The sequence below is a fragment of the Ahaetulla prasina genome, chromosome 3, assembly GCF_028640845.1.
Source record: "Ahaetulla prasina isolate Xishuangbanna chromosome 3, ASM2864084v1, whole genome shotgun sequence".
Classification (NCBI taxonomy): Eukaryota; Metazoa; Chordata; class Lepidosauria; order Squamata; family Colubridae; genus Ahaetulla; species Ahaetulla prasina.
The window spans coordinates 123,780,172-123,800,428 of NC_080541.1; the positions used below are offsets into that span (position 1 = coordinate 123,780,172).

The following is a 20,257-nucleotide window of genomic DNA, read 5'->3' on the forward strand; positions in this document are numbered from 1 at the left end:
AGGTCAGTCGCCGTCACTTTTTCTGCCTTTGGGAAGCATAGGAGTAGCTAGCTGGGGAATACGGAATGCTGGAGTTTTTTGATTTTTTTAAATCGCACTGCCCCAAATGGATCATGTGCCAAGATTAATAGAATTTTTTTTTTATTGGCCAAGTGTGATTGGACACACAAGGAATTTGTCTTGGTGCATATGCTCTCAGTGTACATAAAAGAAAAGATACGTTCATCAAGGTACAACATTTACAACACAATTGATGATCAATATATCAATATAAATCATAAGGATTGCCAGCAACAAGTTATAGTCATACAGTCATAAGTGGAAAGAGATTGGTGATGGGAACTATGAAACGATTAATAGTAGTGCAGATTCAGTAAATAGTCTGACAGTGTTGAGGGAATTATTTGTTTAGTAGAGTGATGGCCTTCGGGGAAAAACTGTTCTTGTGTCTAGTTGTTCTGGTGTGCAGTGCTCTATAGCGTCGTTTTGAGGGTAGGAGTTGAAATAGTTTATGTCCAGGATGCGATAATCCTACAAGACAGCTCCTACACTGCTTTAGCTATCGCAGAAACAACCCGTTCTCTACGTTCCTTTTTTTATAGACAATTCTGCCCCCCACCCCCACGCCTATCCCTTCACAGACAGGCGAGAGTTAAAAGACAAGTTGGCAAGATCCCGCCCACCAGGCATACGTGGAAGGGCCCGGCGTCTTCGCTAGCGCGTTTTGCTATTGGCTACCGAACGAGGAAGAAAGTACAGCGCGATCAAGTATCGGCGATCCTCCATTGGTGGAATGGGGCACCCGGTGGCTCCTCGGGCACTCTTGGGGGACGGTGTTTCGAGTCTTAGCGCGAGAATAAACACGCGCTTGGCTGGTCTCGGAGTGGGCGGTTTGGCAAGGGGCGTGGTCTGTCCCGGCGCGCCCATTGGCTGGCGGGAGAACGGGGCGGGGAGAACCGCGAGAAGCGGTGGGTGGGTTGGGTGCTAGTGGGGTAAGAGGCTTGTAAAGGCTGGTGGCAGCGGCGGCGGCGGGTCGCCGGACTGTTGGGCGGCCTTGGGAGCAGCGATGGCGCGTTGGCGCCTCTTGGCTGGGTAAGGAGAAGGGCGCAGACGGTGAGACGTGGGGGTGGGGCGGCTGGGAAAAGCGCGCAAGCAAATGCGCAAGCCGGCGGAGGAGTTGCTGGGCCCGACTTTCCGTGGCGCTTCCTCCCCTGGCGGGATCTGCAGACCGGGCAGTGGGACAAAAGCAAAGAAGGTATAGGGGAAGGAAGGAAGGAAGGAGAGAAATGTGAAGAGAATTGTCGGGAATGTGTGTGTGTGTGGGGGGGTTCCTCTCTTTGCTGATGCCTTCGAGGGAGGGGATCTCAGGGCTGGCGTGTGTGTGTGTGTGTGTGTGTGAGAGAGAAAGAGGGAGCGTGTGTTTGTGGGAGCGTGCAAGCCCGTGTATGTGTACACCTGGAGGGGGCAGAACTGAATCGTCTTTTGGCAAGGTCTGATATCAAAAAGAAAATATTAAATATTAAATGGAGGGCTCCACACGTTGCTGCTATTCCGTGGGAAACCGAAGGTATTCTCTGGTGGTTTGTTTGTTTTTTTCCGTTTTCAAAATTGAATATTAAAAAGAGGAGCAGAGGAGAGGAAGTACAACAGCATCCCTTGCATGTCCTGGATAGATCGGTACTCTATCAGTATCTATCTAGAAAACTCCCTTTGGTGCTTAAAGGGTAGCAGAGTGGGAGTCTGTTGAACTTCGCGGAAGGGGTGCGGCAGAAGAGCAACACTTACAGCACTAGGAAGGATCTTTGCCCAAACACCTGATCTCAGGTGGAGAGGCCCCTGAAGATCTTGGGAGCTTTAAGCCAGATTCTAACACTTGCATATACCATATAGGAGAAGTACTATTATAATTATAATCTTTAATAGAATTACTTGGAAGAAAATAAGACGCAGACGTTTTGAGTGGTCATGCTAAATAAATTCTAAATTTATAAAGTTATTGCTATAAGTTTTTAGGGTGCCAGAATGTATCATGTAATATTTTGAATGTAATAAACAATGTTATTCATGCATTCTAGCCCAATCTGCTTGGCATAGGCGATGATGATTCATGCGTTGCAAAATCAACCAATTCCTTGAAACAATTTGTTTTTATTCGAGAGCAAGTTAATGTTTTGTCATAAAATTCTGCAATGTGAGATGTTACAAAAATTAAATATAATAATAAATACATTTATTAAATTTAATCTTTAATAATGTATATGATGGCTTTTGGCTCCATTGATGGATACATAATTTCTGATCTGTAGTTATGTACTTAGTATTTGGAAAATTAATCTTTCAGTCTAAAATGAATATATTTGGAAGAAATTCTGAACTCCCCCCCCCATATAATTTTTTAGCCATAGCTATTTCTCAATTTTCATTCTTTTTTTTCCAGTTTTTAGTTCTTGTTCTCTATACTTCTTTATCCCTTGATATCTGCAGCATTAAATGATTGCAACAATAATTGGTTACAGTCCTGATATTTTTCAGCAGGGTTCATTCAGACATCAACTGATCAATATGAAGTATATAGTAACAGGTTTTTAAAGAGGTTTTATGTACAAGTGTATGGTTTTTTACCATGTGGGCAGTTATTTTATGTCATCATTATGGAAGTACAGAAATAAGTTGCTTTGCATGCATATGGTAGAGAAGTGAATTAATACAAATGCTGAGGCACCATAAAGAATGCTAAGTCACCTCAGTGTTTCTTTTCAAAGAGGAATTATTACTAGTTTAGGTTAAGAAACGTTTGAACAGAGTTTATATGGGTATATAAAAAAAATGGCTGCATAATTTGTACACTAATTGATGAAATAAAGGCCATATAGTCTGTATTGCTGATCAAGCAAGAAAAGAACCTTTTTTACCTCTATAAAAACAGAGCCATAGGCTGGAATCTTTTTGGAGGTAATTTTTTTCCTTTTCAGACAGATTGGACAGTTTTAAAATGCTATGCTTGTCTGTAGGTGATCATTCTAAAATATAGGGATGTGAAAAGTAACTTGTTTTGGGGGAACAAATATACTAATTCTAATTACAATTTCATCATTCCGATTTTCTAGAACACCTTCTAGAATGACATTCCCTTAATTAAAACTTTGGAATTTACATACTGTTTGTAGATTTTCTATTTTCTATCTCTGATAAATTCAGCTTCATACAATACTTTTTTGTTCCTGATCACTATATCTTATACATATGCCCATATTTCTTTCTCAACCATTCATAGCATTCCTAAATAATCAAATATCATGCATACCATGCTACTGGCTTAATAGGAAATAAATCTTATACAGATTTTCACTATAGTGCCATGTTTTCCTTAAAATAAGACACCCCCCCCCAAAAAAAGCCCTATCATGTTTTTGAACACATGTGCTCAAATTAAGCCCTACCCTACCTTAGCCATAATTAAGACCCTGCCCACCCTAGGTTGCAGGGGCTGGGGGCTGGGGAAGGCTCTGACGAGTGCTCTGTGTCAGAGACAGAGATGGGAACAGGACCGTATGACATGTATCAGCTGCCTTCGGAGTCAGACATCAGTGAGGCAGACGAACAGCTGAAGCCTGTTCCCAGTGTGCGCATGTGCAGAATTGCCATGCGAAGGGAACAGCTAAGGAACAAGGGTTGACTTGGGAGTAAGGCCACAGGTGGACAATGAAGGTCCCCTCCCATAGGCAATAAAAGAGGAGCAAAAGGGGAGGGTGAGGGGTGTTTGCAGGAGACAATTAGTTCATTCCTGCGTTCTTGCCAAGTCTGAAAGATATTGGCCTGGTCACTCTCCAAGCTTGATAAAGGTCGGTAATTGTGAACTATCTTGAAAGACTGTGGGAGAGGACAGACTTTGCTGGAGAGGAATTCACTATAAATTAATAAAAGGGGTCTATTGGACAGGAACTTGGCTTCGGGCTGCTGTGGAAGCCTTGGGTCAGAACATTACCAGGCCTTGCAAACCCTGACACCTACCTCGCCTTCTGTGGCCGCTTGCTGCTGCTCGCACGTGTTGCCCCTAGCCTCAATCCGGAGCTCTGTTATCGGCTGCAGAGGGCTTTCCGGAAGGCATTTGAAGGCAAAACAGAAGCCAGGGGGCACTGCGCACATCAATCCAGAGCCTGTTTCTCAGCTGCAGAGGGCTTTCCGGCAAAAAGGAGGCTCGGACCAACACATGCAATGGTGGCAATTGGCGGCAAGTGGCCACAGAAGTGGGCCCGGCAATGGGTGTCTGTTGGGCGGGGCTGTCGGTGCTGCGGCAGCAAGGTGAGTCAATAATTAGACCCACCTGAGAAGAACTCCTAGCCATTTTTTTCAGGGGTCAAAAGAAAATAAGACCCTGTCTTATTTTTGGGGAAACACGGTACATATACATGCGCGCGCGCACACACACACACACACACACACACGTACACACACCTCTACACCCATTCCTGCTTTATTCATAATAGTGACATTGGAGAATACAACAGTTATTATGGTTGATAGTTTAAGAGATTCAGCTGTAGTTCTTAATGTCTTGGGAAAACTGAATTTAAAATACATTATTGTGTTGCTGTAGTTTAAAATGAATACAATGATGTGAGAATAAATGCATGTCTTAAGCCATTAAAATCCAAGAGAGCATGTAGCAAGCGCGTAAGATAGATACCATCTGTCTGTCATTTTCCACTTCTGTGGTCTTCACAGTCTGTCAGACACAGCATGTTTCAAAGGGTTTTTTTTCCTCATTTCTCTTCTTCCCAAGACCATTTTAATTACATTAGTTCTACTGTGTTAGTCTACCTATTACTAAAACAGCAGACAATTTTGCTTGTAATTTTCAGAACATTTTTATAAACTGACAGTTTACTTGGGATTGGAAGGGATTTTGTTTTTGGAATTTACATCTAGATTTCAAACTTACTCTTATTAGAACCTGTTAGCATTTACCTCCTAGTAAATTGTCAGGAAATTAAATAATCTTGCAAACTGAGGCCAGTGCTATGCATTTTTTAAAATTGTGCATTATATTCTATTAATTTAGGATACAGTTTTTGTTCAATATTATAAAATATTGGAAGAAGGAATTGCTTCTTTTTCAAACTTCGGAATTTGTACAGTGCTAGCACAGTTGTTGTTTTTCTCCAGTCTGGAAAAGAACTGGTTACACTGCTTCTTTAACTGTAAAATGCACATCTCTTGCGTTATGATTCTAGCAAGTGAAAAAATATCTAATAAGATGTGCAGAATTAAACATGTTTTACTGTGATGAGATTCTAGTAGGAGAAATACTGTTGAATTAGCATTCTAGAAGAAATGCATTGTAAAAATATTCTCAGGAGCTCATGGAGAATAGTATATTATTCCATTAAAATAAATACTCTATGACTGTTTTGCAGATTTAAAGGTGATTTCAGTCATCTCCTGTTTGCTGTTGCTACAGGGAGTGTTTTTTACCGTTTGCCTTTGACTACTGCTCTATATAAAATCTAATTATTATAAATGCAGTGTTTTTAATGTATATGGTATTTTACAGAATACCTGATCAGGTCTATTCCTGAAAATTCCTGAGAGCCATTAAAAACTGCTCTGAGCTTATTAGAGAAGATATAGATTATAAATGGAATTCAATAAATAAAAGATGCTATATGGGACATACAATTTAAAATTGTAATGACAGTTGGGAGAGTGGAGGTATAGAGATGATAGAAAATGAGAATATGTATAACTTCATTTACTATGAATCAAAACAGATTTGAAAATGTTGAAATGGAAAACACAAAAAATGTGAATGGAGCAATTCCAGATAACAGAAACCAAACATTACTCTTGCGCAAACTATCTGGTATATAATGATCACACTTCTTTAAAAAGATTTTCATTGAGTTCACACGTTGCATTAAATCTTGGTTTGAGTAACCATGGTTTGTTTCTATAGAAAAAAGTTATATTTGCAATTAGAACTATAGCCTGACAGTGCTAACCTTGGAGCATGAAAACGGTACAAATAATCCAATCCTATGTATCTTAATGTAGCAGTTAATTCAAGTGTTTTATACTGCCATGGATATCTCCAAAGTAAGATGCTTGCTCCACATCATGGTATGGCACAAGACTGGTATTTTAAATATGTTTTATATAACTCTCTTCCCAAAGTTGGAAACAAAATAATAGCCTTCCTATGTGCAAGAAAAGTGGAAAGAAATTGTATCTTTATAAAAGTTGAGTTAAAGCCAATCAGTTCTATCTAATTAGTGGTACACATTCATTTTCTGAAAATTTGTTTGAGGTGGGAGCTGTTTTTCTGTAAGTCCTGATTTGAAAAGTATTTTTCAATAAGTTATGAGTAACCCCATTGAAATAGATTGTTTTTAAATAAATTGTAACAGTATAAATCAGCAACTTCTGTTCAAGAGATACCTACTGAATTTGCTAATGGTACAAAATTCAATTGTGACTTTAATTACAGGAGTACCAGAAGATGTAGTTGCAACAGTGGATCATTTGGATTGAAGATAATGAATAAAATTAATCAGGAACTGTGCTGCTTATCATCTTGTTTTGTGAGAGATTTCCTGTAGCCTTTGATAAGCCACCAGAAAAGGACTACTAATCATCATGAAGTTGAAGCAACGTGTGGTACTTCTGGCAATTCTACTTGTCATCTTTATTTTCACAAAGGTTTTCCTCATAGACAACTTGGACACATCAGCAGCCAACCGTGAGGACCAGCGCGCCTTCCATCGCATGATGACGAGTCTACGGATCGAATTAGACCCGCGACTTGATCACACACTGCAGTCTCCTTGGGAGATTGCAGCTCAGTGGGTGGTGCCACGTGAAGTGTACCCAGAGGAAACACCAGAACTGGGGGCAGTGATGCATGCTATGGCTACCAAGAAGATCATCAAGGCAGATGTGGGATATAAGGGCACCCAGTTGAAAGCACTACTTGTGCTGGAAGGTGGACAGAAAGTAGTCTTCAAACCTAAGAGGTAAAATGCTTCTTCAGTCACAGATACCCTTTTTGTACTCTTTTTGTTATTTGCTTAATGGCTGATAACAGCTTAATGGCTGAATTTGAACAAAGTTGTAGTTTGTGCATAAGTCATAAAGTTTGCATTCATACTTTACATCATGTCGTAAAACAAGAATTGCAGATTCACACAATGCAATAACAAATTATGTGCCTTAGCACGTAATTTGCATTAGGTTTTCCCAAACAGGATTCCCTGATCATCATTCCCTAATAGAAGGAATATGCAGTTAAGATCAGGATAATGAATAGATGTTTGCTGAAGGCCCATACCATTCCTTCTAAGTAAGAAACAGGCCTGTGCCTTTGAGATGGAAGTATTTGTGAGGTATTTCCTTTTATATGTGACAGTACATCTAATTGCTAGAAGACTTGACACTGAGAAACGTTCTTCAGAATTGCTTTTTTTCTCATTACTACCTTGGGATGAAGAAGAGTGGTTGTTTACTGGAGATTCTTCTTTAATCTGAAATCAAATCCATTAGTCAAATAATCACTTATCTTTTCATACTTTTTAGATATCCCAGAGACTATGTAATAGAAGGAGAGCCATATGCTGGCTATGACAGACATAATGCAGAGGTGGCAGCCTTCCATCTAGACAGGTAAAATTGATACTTTGATACAATATACTTAGTTTATTCCTTCAATTTACATCTCACCTTTCTATCCAAAGGGCATTTAAAGTTGCTAACAAAATAAAATGTGCTCACTTTGGCAGCACATAGCCAAATTGGCACAGGGAAGATTAGCATGGTCCCTGTGCAAGGATGATACACTAACAATAACAGACAAAACATTTATAAAACTTTTAAACTTTTATAAAATCAGTTAATTTAAATTATAAACCAATTTAAACTTAAAAAGGCCTAGTTAAAAAGAAAAGGTGATTCTTCTACTGGAATAGGGGGTGGAATTTCAAGAGAATGAATTCCATGGGAGAAAGCCATATCCTTTGAGTTCAGGGCCAACTCAAATAGTTAGAGCATCTTTAGGGGGACGATGTTCAGCAGGTTTATTTCAAGATAATCCCTTAATAGTTAATGCCAAAATTCTTAAATTATGCTCCACGAAAATTGGCAATCTGTTCAGGTCTTTCAGTACATGTTTTCAGTAAAGAGTACAGATTAGCAGTCTGACACATTCTTCCCCAATGAATATAAATTAAGTCCAATCTTTATTCTGGTCAATCTTGTGAAAATTTCTAGTGCTTCAATTCAAGAATTATTGGTCCTTCTATGTTGCTGTGAGACATTTTCCATATATTTCAGAAGCAGGTGAGCTGCCACCACTTTGATGATTTACAGCAATTAATAAACAGTCAGCCTAAAGACAATCCAAGCCTAAAAGGTTGCACTTCTGGCAGATCCTTTTTTATGAGCCAAGTACACCCAGAAGTCTGACACATGAATAAGATCAAAGAAGCAAAAAGTTTGTATTAACCTCAATTTCTAATTCAGTAAATTTATAGAATTCAAAAGAGAAGAATAAAAATTATCAGTTGCAGTTCAGAATAAAACAAAACATAGATATTACTAAGAAGTTATATTTAAAATTACTTTTAACATCTCAGGAACCTTAAACCTTTGTGGATACTTATTGGGTGATTCCTACAGACATCATAGCTAAGTCCAGCCTATATTCTCGATTGTGTTATATGAATTCATATTTTGTTTCATTTTTTTCTTTCTCGTTGAAACAGAATCTTAGGTTTCCGGCGGGCTCCACTTGTGGTTGGTAGGTTCGTGAACCTCCGCACAGAAATCAAGCCTGTTGCCACAGAACAGTTGCTTAGTACTTTCATGACTTTAGGTAGGTTAAAAAAAAAATTCTGCAGGCCCAGTCTCTAATAACATTCCTGGATCCTTGGGAAAATACAATTTGAAGAATGCTCGCTAGAGATCATACAGTTAACTCAACAGTCCCCTCCGTCATATATACAAGTTATCTCCTTTTTTCAGTATTAATAATAAGGCAGGTCTGTACCAATATTGGAGCTAGTAATGATATTGAGTGCAGACGTTTAGATTGTAAATTCTAATTTGAGACAGAAAGTCTTGACAGAACACAACATGCCTCTTAGCCCTGGTAAGCACAATGTGGTAATGCACTTCTCATCTCAAACGTGGAAAATCAGAAGTAACTCAGGACACACAGATTACTTTGATTCCTGAATAAAATTTCCATTGAGGTCCTGTATTTGACATGTTAATACTTTCTCTGGTATTTGTATCAAGAGTATATTATACAAGCAGTCCTTGATGTGTCCATTTGTTTAGCAATTGAGAAAAGTGACCTATAACCAAGGACAATGGTCCTTGCACTTATGACCATTGCAGGGTTCTCACAGTCATGTGATGCCTTGCTTAATGAGTCAGGTGCATGGAAACTGGCTCACATTTTTGATGTTTGCAGCATACTGGGGTCAAGTGATTTCCATTTGCAACCTTCGCAGCCAGCTTCCAACAAGCAAAGTTCACGGGGAAACTGGCAGGGGAAGCAACAAGTTGTCATGTCTTGCTTAATGACCATTGTGATTTGTTTAATGACTACAGGAAAAAAGATGGTAAAATAATGTGCAGTCCCATGATACCTCATTTAATGGCAAATTTTCCAGTCCCTTTTGTTGTAAGTTGAAGACTACTTGCAATTAGCCTTTACTCAATTATTTCAACAGTAAGAGAAGACTTTGCTTAAATTTTGAGAAAGTTTGTCTTGAATATGCAGGTATGCCATTTTTTTGAATCTGGCCAAGTGCCACAGCAGATAATTTTCTCTGAAATATGCATATCTCAGTTAAATATCTGCTGTGCCATTTGACCAGATTTTTAGTTATCAACATAGAAAGATGTTTCCTTGTTCACTTGAAGCTGTTTCTAAACTAATGAAAGAACTGGGAGGTGGGGACTGTGCAAGGTAAAATTACTATACAATCCAACTCTAGAAATAAACAACCCTCATCAAACATTACTCCTAGAGAGGTCAGCTCCAACAGCAACAGACGATGATGATCATCAAATCCACTTTTTTAGAACTGATGGTTTCTTTTCCAGAAAGCTTCTTAACTAGTCCGAGTTCTTAGAAACTAGAAGTGTTAAATAAATAGTATCAGGATTTCATTTAGGTCTAAGCTGCTTTGTTCTAATGTTTGTTTACTTTCCAGGTAATAATACTTGTTTCTATGGGAAGTGCTACTACTGCCGGGAAACTGAACCAGCCTGTGCTGAAGGAGATTCCATGGAAGGATCACTCACACTTTGGCTGCCAGATGTATGGCCTCTTCAGAAACATCGGCATCCATGGGGCAGGACATACCGGGAGGGCAAGTTAGCCAGGTATGAAGTTCACAGCAGTTACCTCCTTGCCATTTCAGTTGGTCAAACCAGAGAATGGACTAAAATTATAGAGGCAAAAGGAGGTTTCAGCCTTAAATTGCGAATATATATTGTACCTAACTAATCGTTAAATCTCAGTTCCTTTTATGCGGAAAAATGAAGTCACACTGAGAAACTAGGAGGCAAAAGATTTCAAAGATGAATGAGAAATGAAGGTCCCTTTTTTTTCATTAACCTTTGCATTCTCCAGACAGGTGGGAAAACGGCAGTCAGGCATGGGTTAACTCTTGTGTCAAGCTTGTAGGACCGAGTCTTTAATTTGTTTCAAGCCCCGCCTTATCCTGTTGTCTCTCCAGTTTTTTACTCGGTCCCAAGCTGGACCAACGTGTCTTCCTGAGCTCCTAAGTTAGATCTAGCTTTAGATTTATTTTGTGATTGTATTTAATCAAGTTTCAGCGTTATTTCCAATATTTACAAAGGATTCAGATTTCAGTCTTCAAACGGCAAAAGGAGAACGGCAGAAGCTATTTATCTGGCCGGCTGGCAGATTCATTACTCAGCAACCTCCCGGGACTCAGAGAGGTTTGCTTAGCTTCCCAACTCTGCAAAGGGGGCGGAGTTTTTCTGCACGCTGCGTTTCACAGCCTTTGCTGAGCAGCTAAAACGGCGCACCGAGAGATCTATTACAGCCCTTATCTTTCCGATCTCAGCTGCAGCTGCGGAGAACAGTCTGGCTGACGCTACGGAATCCTCCTCACGCAAGTATACCACCGGCTGGTGAAATCGTGGGGGAAGTAGAGAGGGGCCTCTTACTTGAGCTTTGCCTCTGAGGCCACAAGGGGCAGTTTATATTGGCGCGATCTCTCGGAACGGCTAATTTTGGCGCGAAAAGACTCCGGGCGCCATTTTGGAGGCAATTGAAGTTCTTTAGCCGGTCGCCATATTGGGAAGCGATTCTTAATAAGCTTTTGCCTGCTTATTCCTGAGGATTATTAAAAAATGAGCAAAAAGACCAATAAAGAAAGAAATATCACCTCCCGGGTTCCTGAGGATGTCCCAGGGGAGGGAACATCAGCCCCTACAGGCAGATCTTCCAAAAGTAAGGGATCTGATCTCAAGTCCAAACCCACGGTGGAGGAAAGGAGGAGACATAAGGCATTAGAAAAGGCAGTCTCCAAGGCCCAGCACCAGGCCTCTCTCACTTCCAGACCTCAGTCCACTGTGAGTACTACTCCTTCTCGGGAGGAGGAACAGTCCCCCCACAGGGCAGCATCAGTTACCTCTTTACCTCCTAATTGGTCACCAGATCAACCAACTACAGGATCTACTCCAGTCCCTATAGATGGGGCCCCTTTGTTTCAGACTATGCCAGAAACTGATATAAGACCAATCCAACATTCTAATACCAGGGAGCCCATTCAAACAGAGCCCCATTCCAATCCTATCCAGGGCCAGGGGGGCTTACAGCTTCCTCCGGAGTTTGGGACTCTCATTGCTGATGCAATTCGATCCAGCTTCAGGCAATGTTATCAGCAGGAGTCTAGGCCTCAAGCTCCTCCAGCCAGATCTCATCAGGAACATCTAGGTTCTGAAGACATCATGTCAGAACACGGTCAGACGGTATCTCCTGACCATTCAGATCAAGAATATTTGTCAGAGGGAGAGATCCCTAGGGATGAGGCCCTTTCAGAAGATGAAGGCTTAGATCTTGAACAACCAGCCTTCATTGGATTATTTAATCCTCAAGTCTTTAAATCACTATTACATAAGGCCCAAATGACCACCCGATTGGGAGAAGTGGCCACAACTAGAATTAGTAGGGAGAAAGGGGATGATCCCTCTACTACTTTATTTTCTGAACCAGCAATAACGGCAGACGCTGTACCGTCCCCCAAACTATTTACAGATGTGGTTCAACGACAATGGGGAGTCCCAGGTTCTGGACCTTTTCCAAACAGCCTAGACAAACGCTTATATAATATGACTTCTGAAATGTCCAACCTCCTACAGGTACCGGCAGTAGACAATCCTATAGTCTCTCTTTCTGCCACCTCCCACATAACGGGACCCCCAGAGGAATATCTTCGTCCTGAAGATAAAAGGGCTGAAAAGGTTCTAGTAAAAGGGCATCAGGCGGCAGCTTGGTCAGTCAAGGCGGCTGCTTCAGCATCCTTTTTCAATAGAGCAACCATCATTTGGTTGAAGCAATTACAAGCAAGGACAAACCCAGCAGATACAAGATCCCACCAGGACCTTAACAAGATCATTGCAGCACTGGAATACTCGGCAGATGCCACACTCAATGCCGCTCGCTTCGCATCCAAGGCCATAGGGTCTTCTATCACTTCACGCAGGCTCCTTTGGCTGCGTAATTGGCAGGCAGATGTAAAGAACAAATGGAGACTAGCCTCATCACCCTTTTCAGGAGAAAAATTATTTGGGGAGTCACTTGAGCCCCTCTTGATTGAAACGAAAGATAAGCGGAAGATCCTTCCATCATTGTCCAGGCGCTCTGACGTTCGTTCAACTCCTTATTCTCGTCATCAGTCCTTTCGGGGTTCCGATTCCAGCTTATACCAGTCGCGTCAACACAGACCTTTTCAACCCAGAGGCTCCTTTCAACAGGACAATCAGGTCAGAACACCTTACAAGAGTTCTTCCAGAAAGCCCTTCCGTGGGGGTAGGGGAAGGGGCTCCCGTAGATATAAGTAATTCACTCTCTTCCCCTCCCATTGGCGGACGCCTGTCCCTTTTCTCCGCCCACTGGGAATCCACTATTTCGGATGCTTGGGTTCTACATACTATTAGGGAAGGTCTCTTTTTAGAATTCACCTCTATTCCCCCTAGGTTTTTTATTCCTTGTCCCATTTCTCACGACAGTCATAACCGTGCTATCATGGAAGAGGCCATTACTCATCTCTCCCATATCAAAGCTATTCAACAGGTTCCACAGTCTCATCAGGGCAAGGGTTTTTACTCTAGACTTTTTGTAGTAGCTAAACCCTCGGGGGGATGGAGGGCAATTCTGGACCTTAAATCCTTAAATAAATTCATTGCCTATCGAAAATTTAAGATGCAGTCCTTACATTCTATTTTAGAAGCCATTCACCCAGAGGATTTCATGGCTTCAATAGACCTAACAGAAGCTTATCTTCATGTTCTTATTGCCCCGGGACATAGAAAATACCTCCGTTTCTGTTACAATGGCCAACATTTTCAATATAGGGCCCTTCCGTTTGGTTTATCTTCAGCCCCTAGAGTGTTCTCCAAAGTCATGGGAGCCTTAATTGGTCACATTCGCACTCATCCCATCCGCATCCAATTCTACCTGGATGATATTATCATCATGTCCCGATCTGAGCCCTTGGCTCATCGGGACCTAAATACCACTATTCATATACTACAGGAACATGGTTTTTCCATAAATTGGGACAAAAGCCACCTCTCCCCTTCCAACATTATCTTACACCTGGGAGCTATCATAGATTCCAAACAGTCATTAGTATTCCTATCCCAGGATCGCCAGAATAGTCTCAAGGATCTGGTCAGACAGATCATTTATTCCCGATCCAGTTCCTTGAAATCTCTTTCCCAACTATTGGGGAAGATGGTTTCCACTTTTGGAATTGTACCCTGGTCTCGCTTACACAGCAGGGAACTACAATGGACCTTGCTCCCGTATCAACGAAGAGGCCAGTCCACATCACTAACAAGAATTCGTCTTCTACCAAAGACACTGACATCACTCCAGTGGTGGCTATCAGACGCTCTGTCCAAGGGCAGTCGATTCAGAGAACCCAACAGAATTGTCCTTACGACAGATGCCAGTCTCACAGGATGGGGAGCCCACCTGGGTCCAAATATGGCTCAAGGCTTATGGTCAGCACAGGAACGCAAACTCAATATAAACCTTCTAGAACTAAGAGCAATCCACAAGGCCCTTCTCCACTTCCACGACTTAGTGAAGGGTCAGGACATTCTTGTGCTCACAGACAACACAACAGCAAAAGCCCATATAAACAGATGGGGAGGCACACATTCAAGAACCCTCATGACAGAGACACTGACCCTCGGCCACTGGGCCGAATTCAACCTTCTCTCGCTTCGAGCTTCCCATATTTCAGGCACAGCAAATGTTCGGGCGGATGCCCTCAGTCGCCAGCAAATAGATCAAGCGGAGTGGAAACTAGATCCAGCTCTCTTTCAAAAGATTTCCCTTCGATTTGGTCTTCCCAAGGTGGATCTATTTGCAACTCCCTCAAATCATCAACTACCCAGATTCTTTGCCAGGTTCCCGTCCCCAGGAGCGGAAGCGGTCGGTGCCCTAAGATCACCATGGCCACCGGCACTGCTTTATGCGTTCCCTCCGCTTCCATTAATTCCCAAAGTAATCAGAAAACTCCTGGAAGAGAAGGCCGAATTAATCCTAGTGGCTCCTCATTGGCCTCGGAGACCTTGGTTTGCGGACCTCAAAGCTCTTTCAGTGACAACACCTTGGCGCATACCAGACAACCAGATTGCTCTCAGTCAGGGCGTTCTCATCCATCCAGAACCTCAGTGGTTACAACTCACCGTCTGGCGATTGAGCGGGACATCTTAGCGGGTCTCAACATTCCCCCAGACGCGGTACCGACAATTCAGGCAGCACGACGACCATCCACGAAGCGCATATACCAATTCACTTGGAAGGCTTTCTCGATGTGGTGCTCTAAGAGGTCCATTTCACCTAGGGATCCTGACCTATCTCACATCATTGGTTTCCTACAAGAGGGCCTGACATCAGGTCTCTCTCCTAACACCCTCCGACGTCAAGTGGCAGCTCTTTCCTCGGTACTTACCTTCAGATCATCAGAGTCCCTGGCAAAGGATCCAGTCATCAGATTGTTTTTGAGGGGAGCCTCTAACTTGCATCCTCCTACTATTCACAGGTACCCATCCTGGAACCTTAATAAAGTTCTTAATACATTAATGAGAGCGCCATTTGAACCACTCCGAGAGGCTTCTTTACGACTCTTGACTTTCAAGGTGACTTTCCTTATTGCCATAACTTCAGCTCGCCGCATATCAGAATTGGCAGCGCTCTCAACACGCAAAGACCTTTGCATTTTTCACCTCGATAGGGTAATTCTGCGTCTTGACCCAACCTTTGTTCCAAAGGTAAATTCACTATTTCATCGTTCTCAGGAACTGATTCTCCCAAATTTCTGTCCCGCACCCAGACATCAAAAGGAACATGAATGGCATACGTTGGATGTCCGAAGAGCCTTAAAGATATACTTACATCGTACTTCTCCATTTCGTAAAACGGAAGCTCTCCTGGTTTCCTTCCAACCTTCTTCGTTAGGCTCCAAAGTTTCAGGACCTACCATTGGCAGATGGATACGGGCCACCATAGCCATGACATACGATTTGCAATCTCTTCCTCGGCCAAAGAACATCACAGCACACTCCACGAGGAGTGCCTCCACTTCGGCAGCTTGGGCGACCCAGGCGCCCTTAGAGGAAGTATGCAGGGCGGCAACTTGGTCTTCACCGTCGCCTTTCATCAGACACTATAAACTCGATACCTATGCATCGGCAGAAGCCTCCTTCGGTAGACGAGTTTTGCAAAGTGTACACGACAACCCATGACTCATCGGCCTATCTTCACCCTCCCGGACAATCACCTAGCTTTGGTATGTCCCATGCCTGACTGCCGTTTTCCCACCTGTCTGGAGAATGGACGTTGGTCTTACCTGAGACGCCCTTTCCCAGCAAGGAGGAAAACGGCAGTCAGCCCCACCCTTCTGGGGCCGATGTTTATCCATGGGGGGGGGGCGTACATTAATTGTTTGTCATTTCAGGAAGACACGTAGAGTCTGAGCAGCTTCCTCGCCAAAAACTGGAGAGACAACAGGATAAGGCGGGGCTTGAAACAAATTAAAGACTCGGTCCTACAAGCTTGACACAAGAGTTAACCCATGCCTGACTGCCGTTTTCCTCCTTGCTGAGAAAGGACGTCTCAGGTAAGACCAACGTCCATTTTCTAAAGCAAAATCAGTTTTTAGATTTATTGGGCTGGCATGGTATAAGACTGTATATAGTACAGGGCCTGGATTTTGAGATGTTTTTTATCTGCTTGAAAATCCCTAAATCCATTTTCAAAGAGAGTTTTCAACAGCAGTAGTTCTACTTTCAGCCGATAGAGTTAGCTACTGTTATAAAAGCACACACACTATTCTGTGTTAGGAAAGGATGAAGCAGTTTGTTTCAAGTTTGGGTCAGTTTCATTATGCATTAGTCCATGAGTTGAAGTGTGACATGCAGCAGTTAATGAAATTCCAATCTATGTATTGGTTTCGATCAGTTCAAGTCTGCTTATATAAAAAATCAGTCTTCCAATTTCACCATCCTTTCTTATTTCGCATCATTTTCCTGAATATCCATGTTGCCACTCATCATTTATGAATTAAAAGGTGGAAATAAATGAAGAAACCTTTATGTTAAAAGAGAAAGTAGAAAATGAAATAGAAGAGACAATTTTGCCATCTTTTGCTATGGTCTTTTATCAAGCAGATTTTGAGATAATTTTATTTTAAATTTAACAGCAGTTGTTTTTTTTCCAATTATGCAATCTTCTCTTTCAACCCTTTGAACTTACATAATTGTATTATAAAGCTTAAAGATCAACAGTGCTTGGTTGAGTTTCTGTGTCTGCTTTCAGATGGGAATATGATGAGAGTTACTGTGATGCTGTAAAGAAGACCTCACCCTATGATTCAGGCCCACGGCTTCTAGACATCATTGATACAGCCATCTTTGATTATCTGATTGGGAATGCTGACCGACACCATTATGAAAGTTTTCAGGATGATGAAGGGGCCAGTATGCTTATTCTACTCGACAATGCCAAAAGGTAGGAAAAGCGTTAACTGACATGCAAATTCCTTTAGTAAAATAATTGCCACCAGATTACAATTGGTTTATCGTAATTACTGCAGTTGTTGGACCTAGTTTGAAAGCTAACTGAAATATCAGGAATTCCTTATACAGTTCAAATTCTTATTTATGGGAATGAATGACTTGGGAGTCCTTGGTGCTCTCTGAGCTTGGTTGTTGGCTTGCAGACATATAATTACACAATTAGGTAACAGCACCAGAGTGAGTAAGTTTGGGGCTTGCTCCCAGTTTATATGCTGTAGCTTGCTCTGCCAGTTTTGATTTTGTCTGTGGTAATTCCTTAATTAGAGTATTATTTTCTGCTTGTTTGTTTGCCTGGTATTAATCCTTGCTTATCTGGGTGTTGTCAGTTGAAAAGGATGTCTTCTAGGCTTTTTAGTCTTAGCTTTTTTATTGTCTCTGGAATGGTGTGTAAATATGGCTTATTTCTTTTGATTTATTTGAATGCAATCTTCCAGGAATTCCCTAGTGTTTTTAGCTTCAGATTGATCTAGGAAGCTGACAGTTTCCCAGTTGGAACTTTGTTCATGTGTTGTGAGATTATGCATGTCTTCTGACTTGGTGTTTATGGATGCACATTGCTAATTTTCTTCCATTTCTGGCACTTTTTGATAAGGTTGCCATCTATCATTTTATTGATAGATGTTGTACGGACTTTTCCAGAGGGATTTTTTTTTTCATTTTGTTTTCTGTTTTTCAGTTTTGGAAATCCTTCCCTGGATGAGAGAAGCATCCTTGCACCTCTTTATCAGTGCTGCATGTGAGTAAAGAATAAAAAGTTACTTATTTGAATATATCTTAAAAGCAAAATTGATAGTATTTAATGTATTTTGGAGTTCTTATGTTGGATGATAAGTCCAAGGGAACTTCAGAATTTGAGAAAATATTTTAGAATGTTAAATACACAATTATGTGTTTTTAAAATCTAAATGAGAGCCTCTAAACTTTTGGAACATCTAGCTGTTCTAAGAAAGAGAAAGGCTAGCATTAAAAATTAATGCTGGAGAAAGAGATTCCCTCTAACCTTTGCAGCTTTTTTCTTGAGGCAGTGGCAACATTTTCAGGTATCAGGATTTTGCTGGCTTGTAACTGCCTTTCACATAATGCATGTAACAATCACTTAAGTTCTGGGGTCCATGTAAAGGAAAATTATTTCACGGATACAGGAACAAGAGCTTGCAGGTCATGAACGGAGGAAGAATGGTTTCCTTTGTTGGAAAAAAATAAAACTTCTGTAAATTGTGTCACACATCCTAAATATCCACAGTATCATTCTTTATATTCATAATTTTGCAACAGCGTTACCAAATACTAGACTTATAGTTCATATCCAGGGCAGCTAATTGATTTTGTATGCAACTTAGCACTTTGATTTATCCTCTATTCTCACTTCCCTGGGAGTAATGTGAGGATGTTACTTTTGATTAAATATAGGCTTATGAATTTTAATTTAAAAACTGTTTCTGCAGTATCACTATAGTTCACAGCTCTGAATAAGTAAACCCTGTCACAAGCTTCTTTTGGGAAGACTTTTGCATTGTAATTTTGTAAATTATGATATACTGTGTTTATTTCAATGTAGTAACATTTATATAATATAATTAAGAAACAACAACATTCCATTATTTAAAAAGCTTAAAGTATTTGGGAAGATTTCTGAAGATTTGGATTTCCGATATGAACCTAGGTTTGTTACACTTCCATGTTTTTCTTTTGCAGTATCAGAGTCTCCACATGGAACAGGTTGAACTATATAAAGAACGGAGTCCTGAAGTCTGCCTTAAAAACTGCTGTGTCTCATGACCCTATTGCACCTGTGCTGTCTGCTTCCCATATGGATGCCCTGGACCTACGACTTCTAAACATCTTGGCTACAATAAAGCAATGTACAGATCAATTTGGGCCAGACATTGTATTGGTGGAAGATAGAATGACACTTTCCCATTTGTAGCTTTAAGAGAAACTGATGGGGATTATTTTTTAAAGTAATAAATAGAAAACAGCACAACTGGTTCTGCATGGCTACGGGCAGGATAAACTGGAATTAAATAACAGAATTTCTGCATCACAAGAGAAACAATTGTAGTTTGAAAGCGCTGTTGAAGACAAGAAAGTTCCCCTTGGGCAGCCCTGTATCTTTTTGTTTTTCTTCTTTCTTCTTCTTGGATTCCATTGCTGGCAGTGGATGTTGCACTGAGAGCTCTCCTGGGATTTCCTGTGAAGAGATGGGTATTGGGACACTTAATACATACTTGTTCCAGAAAAGATCTTATTCTTCTAACTGATTCCAAGTACAGTCTTAATATTGTAGTCTAATTCAGGGTTTTAAAGAATACGCTATCTAGGCATCCATACTGGCCATTTAAAAAGAAAAAAGAAAAGTGATGGGGGGTAGGGCAGATGTGATATTGAAGAGATTTACTGCTTCTCCTGATAGATATACATCCATGTACCTGTTGCTGAACTTTTCAAAAGGACTTCATAAGGGAATGTATAATTGTGTTCGGTGTTCTGTTAAATCCAAAACTGCTGAAGGAAAAGGACTGTTCTAGATTACTGTTGAAACTTGTTGTTCATCTACAAGGCTGAAATTACTCAGGCCTGCACAATGCTGCAAAGTCCTAACCAGAGATTTTTGTGTAAATCATTGTGTTCTCAAATGTGAGGGTTCTTGCTGCCTTGAACCCAATATTTCTCCTACAAAGTGGAGCTTGAGCCAGTACTTTATGTCCTGTCAGTGCTGTAGATTTAAAAACAAACAAACGGGATTTGTTGCTAAACTTCTGATCTAAATTGAAAATCTAAGAAGACACGATGAGTGCCTGCGGAAGGAAAAACAATGTTTTATCCATTACTGTAAGGCAGTTGCAGGTGCTACGCTGTCAGGCATTCAGGATTGTCTGTCATTTTCAAGGTCTGAGCTGAACTA

General features: G+C 41.1%; 1 protein-coding gene and 1 pseudogene across 3 annotated transcripts; both read left to right on the forward strand.

The window, feature by feature from the left end:
- The first annotated feature begins 976 nt into the window (after positions 1-976).
- FAM20B (FAM20B glycosaminoglycan xylosylkinase) lies at positions 977-19,709 on the forward strand. Of its 3 annotated transcripts, none has more exons than XM_058178686.1 (8): positions 977-1,092; positions 6,488-7,013; positions 7,573-7,659; positions 8,757-8,866; positions 10,218-10,389; positions 17,093-17,284; positions 18,029-18,088; positions 19,048-19,709. In XM_058178686.1, the coding sequence occupies exons 2-8, from the start codon at positions 6,637-6,639 to the stop codon at positions 19,277-19,279; spliced, it is 1,230 nt and encodes a 409-aa protein (XP_058034669.1). In that variant the 5' UTR covers positions 977-1,092; positions 6,488-6,636; the 3' UTR covers positions 19,280-19,709. The 3 variants fall into 3 exon arrangements, with proteins under 3 accessions (XP_058034669.1, XP_058034668.1, XP_058034671.1); XM_058178685.1 differs by lacking the exon at positions 977-1,092 and adding an exon at positions 1,102-1,255; XM_058178688.1 differs by lacking the exons at positions 977-1,092; positions 7,573-7,659 and adding an exon at positions 1,102-1,255.
- LOC131196455 (U6 spliceosomal RNA) lies at positions 7,762-7,860 on the forward strand (annotated as a pseudogene).
- Positions 19,710-20,257: the final 548 nt, after the last annotated feature.

Excerpts from the sequence above, each read along its gene's own strand:
- FAM20B (XM_058178686.1), top strand. The coding sequence starts at position 6,637 with ATGAAGTTGAAGCAACGTGTGGTACTTCTGGCAATTCTACTTGTCATC. Across the intron at positions 7,014-7,572 it reads GTAGTCTTCAAACCTAAGAG|ATATCCCAGAGACTATGTAA; the intron begins GTAAAATGCTTC and ends CATACTTTTTAG. Across the intron at positions 18,089-19,047 it reads CCTCTTTATCAGTGCTGCAT|TATCAGAGTCTCCACATGGA; the intron begins GTGAGTAAAGAA and ends TTTCTTTTGCAG.